The sequence below is a fragment of the Ochotona curzoniae genome, unplaced genomic scaffold, assembly GCF_017591425.1.
Source record: "Ochotona curzoniae isolate NIBS_2020 unplaced genomic scaffold, NIBS_Ocur_1.0 scaffold_2587, whole genome shotgun sequence".
NCBI lineage: Eukaryota > Metazoa > Chordata > Mammalia > Lagomorpha > Ochotonidae > Ochotona > Ochotona curzoniae.
The window spans coordinates 14,615,595-14,625,126 of NW_024467096.1; the positions used below are offsets into that span (position 1 = coordinate 14,615,595).

The following is a 9,532-nucleotide window of genomic DNA, read 5'->3' on the forward strand; positions in this document are numbered from 1 at the left end:
GGCCCTAGGGGAGGGGAGAGTGCTGCCTGCTGCCTGGTGAGGGGCTGCAAGCACAAGGCCGCAGGCTGGAGCTGTGGGTGGCTGCAGATGGGAACCCAGCACACTCCGCAAGGAGGGGGAGAGGCAAGAAGAGTTCCCGGCCGAGACCATCTGAAACGCACCCACTCCTGCGGGCACTCTTGCAAGCCTGCAGGTGTGGGTGTCACCTCACAGGAGAGCCCGCAGCTCAAGGAATGGAGAAGCTGGGTTGGGGTTTGAACCTGAGACTAGCTCCCCAACCCAATCCTTCTGCTGGGAGCTGCTGGGCTCTGTGGGAGGCAGCTGCAGCCGCAGAGAGTCATGCTCAAGGCTGAGGGGCCTGTGAGGGTCATGGCCGCAGCCGTGCTACATCCAGGTCCAAATGGCCAGGAGATGGGATAAAAGCAAAAGTACCAGAAGATGTCTGCGTTTATCATTTAACAGAAATGAACAAACAGTGCATTTTAGTAAAAATCTGCTCCTCTCCCACGGAGCTCTGCAGGCAGTCTCTGAAGAACAGCCAGTGTGCACACCAGTGGGGTCTGCGACAGCCCTGTGTGCCAGCATGTGGGTCTGCTGTCCCTTTAAGATCAGAGCAGTTCCTGGAGCAGAGCCGGCTGTGCTGCCGGAACTAGCACCTTAGGGGAGACTGTGGGCACTGCCCCGTGCCACCAGGCCAGGGCGCTGAAGACCAGGTGAAGGCGGCTTGAACGCCCACCAGGAGAGGCCAAATCTGGATGCTTCCTTACCAGATACCCGCAGGCTTGTTGGAGACAGCTTTCCTGGGTAGCATCTCCACACACCAACCAGGGACAGCATTCCAGACAAGATGAGCTGCCCTGTCACCGCGAGTAAGAGCAGGACGGGCAGCAGGGTCAGAGTCCTTCAGGGAATGTCCCCTCCTTCCCAGTTCTTCCCCGAAGTGGCAGAGTTCAGTCATTTGGGGGGGCACCTGTCACATGGTACTAGTTCACTTGCTAGCACGCAAGGGTCATCTCAGCTACTAAGGAACACCTTCCACATGAGCCCTGGAGAAATTTTCAGTCACCCAGCATCACTATGCGTCACATGCAGGTGATAAGAAGCCTTCTTCAGGCTTACACATATGGCGTTGAGCAGTCACTCAGCGGGTACCCCACGTGGGTTCCTGTGGGTTCCAGAACTACTGCAGCCAACACACATGCTTGGAGAACCCCCAGCACACACCTCACTGGGGGCCACGCACGTCCCTGGTCCTCACAGATCACAGCTGACCTGGCCCTTGGGCCTCAGACTGAAGCACAGCAGGATGGCTGCATGGCTGCAGCACGGTAGTGGACAGAGGGCTTGCGTGTGCCCCAGCCTGGTCCCTCGGTAGGTGGCAGCGGCAGGGCACCCAGCAGTCACACATTGAGGATCCGGGGAGCTGATGCCTGGAAGATGGCTGAGGGGTTGGGAGTGAACTTCTTCCTCACCTCAGGGACCTGAAAAATGCAGTGGCATGTTAGAGCGCCCTTTCCTTCCCCAGCCCCAGGGGCAAAGCCACCTCTGACCAGGAGTGCAGGCCCAGAACGAGCAGCAACAGCGCACTGGCACACAGGGTGGCTGCACAGAGCACACGGCCTTCCGCCCGCCCTCCTGAGAGACAGATTGGGATTCTGGAGACGGAGCTGCTGCCTCCAGGAGAAGCCATCCCAGCAGGGGTGCCTGCCCACGGGTGAAGGGTGGCTTTTCTGTGTGAGGAGTGACTGGCCATGAAGCTATTTGACACCCTGTCGCAGCTACCTTGCCCTGACATGCTCACCTGGAAGCTGGCCCCGGGGCCGCTATCCCACCCCGACGCCAACGACGATGACGTGTGGGTTGTGACGACCTTGGTGGGCTTTGCCTTGGCGGGTCTTGTGGGCTTCACTGCAGTCCACGCCTGGAACTCCTGCCTGCAACAGAGGACAGTCACTGCTCAGCCCAGGGCAGCCAGCCTCTCACCGTTTCTCATGGGGCACTCATGTCTTGCCCCTCAGGGCTGCCTGGGGCCCTGAAGCACCAGGAGTGGGCCCAGTCCACAGCTGGGCCTCATATCACCCAAAACTACCAGCACTTGGCAACTGCCACCATTGGAGACAAGTCAGCTCAAGGCACTCTTCCTAGGCACCCCCAAAACGATCTAGTGGCTGCCAGGCCCCTGAAGCCCAGAGGCCACTTCTGAACAACCCGGACAGTGGCCAGCACAGGGAAGATGTGCCATACCTGGCTGTGAGTGGGAAGGATTAGACAGTGTTCCAGGTAGAATTTTTTTTTTTTTTTTTTGCGGGGAGGGGAAGGAAATATTAACTCATGCAAAAGAGAGAATGCACGGAAGTGACCACCCATAAAGTGACAAGCTGGCCTGATTCAGCAGGTTTTGGGGATTGGACTAGTGAGACAAAGGGTGACCCTGCCAACTCCCCCCAAGGCAGGAGTAATTTCTCACAATGAAAACACTGCACTCCTCCCTTGCTCCAATCCCAGCGACTCCCCCACTACATGGTGAGCTGAGGAGGGCAGGAGCACCTGGCTGAGGCCCTCCCTGCTCCATAGGAAAGTGTCCCCAGGTGCACTGGGGGGCTTCAAGCCCCGAGGTCAACAAAGCTGCCTGCCCTGACGTGGCTGCAGTGGCTCAGCGCCGGCAGTGTTGGAGGAGCAGGTAGGAAGGACAGTGCATGAGGAGGCTGTGGGGGCAGCCCGAAGCAGGGCTGTGCCAGGCCCCAGCAGGTGGCTTTTGCTTTTGAAGCTGCAAAGTCCTGAAACCCAGCTGCCCGCACCATCTGCCACCCTGTTTCTCCCAGGGAGGCAGGTCCTGCCCTGAGCATGCCCCCGTGCCCGCCCTGCCTCCCATGCTTGAGTGGAGCATGGCATCTGGCAGCCTGTGCCAGCAGTGGCCAGAGACCCAGAGCAGGAAGTGGCTGGGGCTGCAGGGGGGACTGGGATGGGGCATCCTAGGACCTATAATCACCTGAGGCAAGGGGAGGAGAGTGAATGGCTCGGGCCCAGCTTGACCTGTCCTTAGCAGCCCCCTCCCACTGCGGAGCGTGGGACCAAGGAATGGGGGCTGGGCTCTCAGCATGGCTTCAGAGCCATCCCGTACCAGCTGCTTTACCCAGTAGGACATGCTTCCCGGGTCCTAGTCCTGCCTTCCAGCACTTCACCCTGCTGGGTGCTGCACCCCAGGGCCTATCCCCTGGAGGCTCCAGGGTTAGTCTCAGAGGGCAGACAGACCAGGGTTCCTCTCCCTCCTCTGCTCGATCTTGGATTGCGGACAGTGATCTTGGAGCCTGGGAACTAAAGTGCTGAGCTCAGGCCCGGCAGCCACCAAAGCACAGAAGGCAGTCACATGCCTTGCCTACCCCGCAGCAGGTCAGGGCGGGCCTCACAGGACACCTGGGTACGGACAAGAGATGCGACGCAGCGCTGGTCCTTGGCCACGGATAGCCCAGGTATTTGGGGAGGGGAAGCTCTACCCTCCAGGGCAGCTCATGTTTCTTTTTTTTTTTCAGTCTTTGTACATTTTTTAATTAAAAAACTCACATTGATGTGTACAAATATGTACATGTCAAACTGTATTATTAAAACATAGAATGCAAAGAATATAAAAAATGGCTTTGTCTTCACTGAGACATGTTCTGACAAACCTGAACATTTATGACTGTTAAAACATAAGGAACAAGAACGGCTACAGATTTATCAAGCTCATGATTGGTAAATTCCTCTGAAAGTTATGGAAGTCATCAAAAGGGAAAACTTGTAAATTAGAAGGCCATGCCTACGTGGATGAGTAAAAGACCCAATCTGAGCTAGCAGGAACTAGAGGCGACCGTTAGCAGTAAGGGCAAGCATAGCTTTCTCAGCCCTCTACCAATGTCTGATATGTATGTATACATGCATAAACATCAACAGATTAACACAATGCAACTATAATTGCGTTTGTTCTACAATGATAATGTGTCACTGCATTAATTTAATATATTTTGAACAGCAATGATTATAAAATAGCAAATGAGAAACCCTGAAAAGAAACTGGAACACCTGTCAGGACCAGTGGAAGGGCTCCAGCAGCTTCCCCACCTCCCCCCACCCCAGGCCGTTACCAAAGAGGCCCCACACCAGGACCTCTGGCCCTCCACTGGGTCAGATCATGGGGAAGTCAGAGCCATCACGATGCCAGCTGGGGTCTGGATGCTGGGCTCTGTGTCAGTCCTGTGCCTGCCGCTCCCAACTGAGCTTTCCTGCCTCAGCTTTAAGCTCCCATCAGTGAATGAAAGGCTGCAAAACCCTTCCCCTGCTACCTCCTTAGAAGTGCATGGCGAAATAATAAAAAATTAGAAAAGTATATAAGAAATTAAAAATAACACAAACATTTTTTAAAAAGCGTTAAAAAATTAAGTGCATGACTAGAAGGCCAACATGATGGCTCAAAGGGTTAATCCTCCACGTCCAAGTGCCAGCCAGTATCCCATATAGGCACCAGTTTGAGTCTGGCCTATGGCCTCCCTGCTTATGGCCTGGGATCTTGCTCTAATGTGGGAGATCCAGAAAAAGCTCCTGGCTTTGGATTGGCTCAGCTCCAACCACTGTGGTCACTTGGGGAATGGAAGATCTCTCGCACTCTCTCTCCTTCTTTGTAAGCCTGCCTTTCCAAAAACAGGAAATAAATTTTTAGGGGCAAAAAAAAAAAATGTATGGCTAGGCAAGAGAACATTCTAGTGTTTCAGTCACGCAGGGGGATCCAGGAGTCATGTAGAATGGATGGGTTCTGCATGTGGAATTAGGCCTTGACACAGGAGGACAGGTCATGCTTTCTGGTCCTTTAATCCCACAGGTGGGAATTTCTCCCAAACGAATTATGCTAAGAGTAAAAATTTAGCTGCAAGGCTGCTCGTCACAGAAGTTACTTCTTTACAATTAACAAACAAGCAGAAAACCCCAGCTGACACCTGTACATATTTGAAAAAAGGCCATGAGCCAGTCATGGAGCAGCGGGGTAAAGCCACCATCTCCAAAACTGGCATCCCATACAGGTGCCAGTTTGAGTCCTGGCTGCCCTACTTCAGTCCAGCTTCCTGCCAATGTGCCTGGGAAAGCAACAAAAGGTGGTCCAGGTCCTTGGGCCCCTGCATCCATATGGGAGACTGGGATAAAATTCAGGTTCTTGGCTTCAGCCGGCCCAGCCCTGGATGCCGCAAGCATTTAGGGAATGAACCAGTAGATGGAAGGGCTCTGAGTCTCTCTGAAATACACACTCAAAGAGTAAAGTGTCCAAGCTTCCTTACCTGTCCAAATGAAGCCCTGGACTATGGGCATATCCATGTGATTGCCTTTAAGGCAATGCCCACTGCTGTGCACCTGTGCGAGGCTGACAGCCCAGGAATGGCCTCCCAGTGCAGCACCCAGTAGTTGGCAATAGATAACTCACCAGTCCCCCAAACGCACAGAACGGGGGCCCTCTGCCCGGAGCCCCGACCTTTAAGGGCCCCTGCTGTGGCAGAATTCCCTGGAGGTGAAGCAACTACAGATAGAGTAAGAGGCAGATATCCAGAGGTTCCAGATGTGTAGACAGAAAAACTACATGGGCACAACTACATGCTTGTGAAAGGGACACGCAGCCATAGGGAGCAGACACACCCTGGAGCGCAGTGAGACCCTCACCGCGCACAAGGTCGCCTCGCACGTGCACCCAAGCCAAGAATTAGAAGGAAATGAGCTGGGAGGGCTTGGGACACACTTCGTGGTTTCCGTGTTTTCTGCCTCCAGAGTGCCTGACTTGAGAAAGGAGAAAGCCCCCAGGCTTGCAGGAGCTGCGGGCTGCTCCGTCCTGGTGACAGCCAAATCCACAAGCGCCTGGCACCCACCCTGTGGGACCCCGCGCAGCAGCTCTGCCCAGAGCGAGCTCCGGAGCTGGTCGGGTGGTGCCCTCCTGCAGCGAGGTCCCCCGGTAACCACGGTCAAGGGGAAGCGGGTCCCCACCCAGCTAAGTGTGAGGCAGGCCCGCGAGCAGGATGAGAGCCAGTGAAGGAGCCCCCGTCGGCGGAGGTGCTCCCTCGCCCCGCATGTGGACAGAGAGTGACCAGGGCGAAGCCTGCCCTACCCGGGATACCCAAGGCAATGACATCGGAGGCTGCCAGCAGTTGCCGAGATCGTACTGGGTGCAGATCCCCAACCTTCCCAGCCCCAGCCCTGTACCTGTAGGACGTGGTGGCCGCGGCAGCCGAGTCCCCGTCGCCGATGGGCAGCACGTAGACCTCTCGGGCACTGGGCGCAGAGGACTTGCCTCTGCGGCCGCCTGGCCCGGATCCGCGTCCCTGCGCCGCATCTTTGGGCCCCGCGGGCGCCGTCCACACGCCGAAGTCCCGCTGGTACTGAGTGAGCGGCACGTCCCGGCCGGAGTCCCGGGCGCCTGCCGGAGTCGGGCCCCTGCGAGCGGCAGCGCTGCCGCTGACCAGGCTGGGCTCGTCGCTCTCGAGGTCCGAGTAGCTGTGCAGGGTGAGTGGCACCGCCACGTCGGAGCGGTCGAGCTGGTTCCAGCGGCGCGCCAGGCAGCACAGGCGGCTGATGCAGGGCCACGCCATGCCGGCCCCGGCGCCCGCTGCACCGCGCCGCTCCGCGCCCCGCGCCCGCCCGCGGCCCCGCCCCCGCCCGCGCCGCCGCAGCACCGCCCCCCGGCTCGGGGTGGGTCTCCCGGGAGCGGGCGGCCGCGGGGGCGGCTCGGCCTTGACCGGGATGCTGCCGCGGGGCGGCCAGAGGAGGTGGAGAAGGCACGGTCACCTGGGCACCCCTGCAAGGGTCCGAGTTGGAGAATGTTTTATTGCTGGGCCCAGAGTCTTTCCCCACCCCACCCCCATGCCATCTTTGACATCACCCTGGCATCAGATAGTTGTGGCCCCCAGCCGGCAGGCAGCGCTGGTGTGCACGAGTCGGTGCCGGGATGTACCGGGCACCCGGGGAGGGTGTCACCCAGGAGACGGGCAGTGCTTGTGGAGAACACGTGCCTACGCAGCCTGGGAGCCACCTTTAGCGTGCTGAATTCAGAAGCAGCGATCCAGTTTCCAGCGTGGATTGGCAGGATTGGGGTTAGTCCCCAGTTGACCTTTCCCTGGGTTGTAAAAGCCTCCCTTTTAAGGCGGCTTTTGCTTTATAAAGCCGCCACAAAATCTGAACACTGCCTCCCCCTTGGCAGTCATCCGGGTCTGGATACACAGACCGAGGGGGAGTCATGCAGGCTGCAGGGTGGTAGGCTTGTGCTCCCCTGGCTGCACCTCCCCAAGGTTTTCTGCTATTTGACAGATGCCCAGGGCATGCACTGCGGATCAATGACTAAATACACTAGGGCAGCTGGCCCAGTTCCCTGGGCACCATGGCAGGGCTGCACTTGGCAAGCCTCCAGTCTGCACAGCCAAGGCCCGCAGCGCAGCCCGGGTCAGCCAGAACAGACTCGGCTCCGCAAACAACTCCTGTCTTGGTTGCCTGCTAGCCAAGTGACAACCCAGCTGCCCTGAAGAGAAGAGTCCTAAACATCACCAAGAGCCATATGCACCTTGTGAGGTCACTGGAAGACATGCCAGCTCTGGGGGCTCAGGGCAAGCTGTGTCTGTGGACACTGTGCCAGGCTCTGGGCTAGCCATTCTGGCAGCTACCACAGCACTTCCTATGGGCTAATGGTTAATGTGGGGCACCTCAGGATGTGCTGGCTAGATGTGGAAGATGCGCACTGGAAACCAGGGGTGCAGAGGAGAGGGGACCCTCCTGTTGGGGCAGCTCAGGCCTGAGGGGACGGAGTTTGGCCAGAAGCAGCTGAGATGGGACTGTGGAGGCCCTTGGCTGTACCCAGGGCTTTACAGGTTTTCCATTGCCACAGGGTGACTGTGCTTTGCACTTTGACAGCCATCTCAAAGGTGAAGTCAACAGTGCAGGGAGGGGAGCAGGTGCCATGAGGCTGCACAGTGGCACAGGCATGCGCCACAGACAGCAGGGGTGAGAGAGGGGCACCTAGTGTGGCTCCCAGGAGCCGGACTTCCCCAATGGGTGCCATTCCTCAGACAGGAAGTGGCACTTGGGCACTTGAGCAAGGGGCATCCAGGAGCAGAGGTGCTCAGCAGTTTGGAGTCAAGCAGCACTCCACACCTGGCAAGCAGGGTGTAGACAGAGGACTGCAACAGGCAGGGGTGCATTCCTGGGAAACCCTCTCCTAGAGGCTGGGGGAGGGGCTGGTGCAGCCCAGGGAGCTCCCAGGCCACAGAGCAGTGACCAGCACCAGCACAGAGGTCACCATGGAAAGGAAAACATACTACTAGGCAGGCAGGGGGGTGCGGGCCCGAGCCAAGCCCCAGCCAGAGCTGTGCACCACAAGGTCCAGCTCGCTTTCCCGAGGCCGCCCTCAGAGGAGGCTCAGGCGGGGAGGGATGTTATGGCCTGGGAAGTATTTCTGTGACTTCTAAATCCCACCTCCCCACTTGCCACAAAGCACAGGCGCGCCCTGGTGGGTCCCCAGCAAGGCAAGTCTGTGAACAGCCAGCTTCCCAGCCTCATGCCACAGGGCTGTCAGCATAACGCCTTCGAAGGTCACACAGTATAGGCCAAAGGCGGTGCCTCCCAGCTGTCCTGCTGCAGGCAGTCAGGGCTGGAGGGAGCGTGCGCTCTCTCCTGCAGGAAACACCGGCTGTGCTTGTCAGGAACAAGGAGCTCCTGGCAAGAGAAACAAGACCGGGAGGAACAAGGAGGCCAAGAATGGCCAAGACCAGACGGTTGTTAGGTCCCGCCATTTGATTCTCGAGCCCCTGGCAGGATGGGCATGGCTCCCACTCCTGTTCTGGAAGTCCACTGCTTAGCCTGCCCAGCAGGGCCCTGCCAGGGGCCACCGAGCCACAAAGGCCGGCTTCAGGGCTCTCACTCCTCCCCAGTGCAAAGGCACAGATTTGGGGTGACACTGAGACCATCAGAAGATTAAAACCTCTCCTGCAGATCTTTCCAAGAAAGAGAGCTCTCCACTGCAGTTCCTGGAAGCAGTTCCGGCCCTGTGGGGCAGCAGGCACTCCTGGGAGATGGTGACGGTGCCAGCGACCTCTGCATGCCCTCAGCAAACACTCCAGTTACAAAGTGCATGTTTTATACATAAGATGCAGCTCGGCTCAGATTCAAGTATGACTTTAAGTCACTGCTGTCAAGCTCTAATTTAGTTACAATTTTAACCTAGAAAGCAAAATCTTAAAATAGTATTTTGTGTATGCCACTCACTGCCAGAAAGCTTTACCTTTCTTGGAGATGCTTAGGAAAGACAGTGGCTGCTATTTCGGAAGGCATCCGAGAGAAGGCCTCACAGCCCAGATCAGCCAGGCGGCAGGGGGGCTGGGGAGGCAGACGCGTGGGGCGTGGGGCTGCTAGGCAGCAGGCAGAAGCCAGGCCTCAGCGTTGCCACCCGGCCTGTGCCCAGTGCTATCCCCAACTCCACACTCCAGCCCTGCCAGACACAGCAGCCCCGTGCCCTCAGAGAACCACGTGTCCCCTG

General features: G+C 57.7%; 1 protein-coding gene across 1 annotated transcript; it reads right to left on the reverse strand.

The window, feature by feature from the left end:
• Positions 1-195: 195 nt before the first annotated feature.
• Positions 196-6,599, reverse strand: MAP6D1 (MAP6 domain containing 1). The gene is made up of 3 exons (XM_041002758.1): positions 6,214-6,599; positions 1,802-1,934; positions 196-1,481 (listed from the first exon to the last, which is right to left on the reverse strand). Exons 1-3 carry the CDS (start codon positions 6,597-6,599, stop codon positions 1,401-1,403), a joined length of 600 nt encoding a protein of 199 aa, XP_040858692.1. The 3' UTR covers positions 196-1,400.
• Positions 6,600-9,532: the final 2,933 nt, after the last annotated feature.

Bases quoted from the DNA above. Each gene is read 5' to 3' on its own strand.
- MAP6D1 (XM_041002758.1), bottom strand. From the start codon at position 6,599: ATGGCGTGGCCCTGCATCAGCCGCCTGTGCTGCCTGGCGCGCCGCTGG. The intron at 1,935-6,213 runs GTACAGGGCTGG...CCTCTGTTGCAG, and splicing joins GCGGCCACCACGTCCTACAG to GCAGGAGTTCCAGGCGTGGA. The intron at 1,482-1,801 runs GTGAGCATGTCA...TGCATTTTTCAG, and splicing joins GCCCCGGGGCCAGCTTCCAG to GTCCCTGAGGTGAGGAAGAA.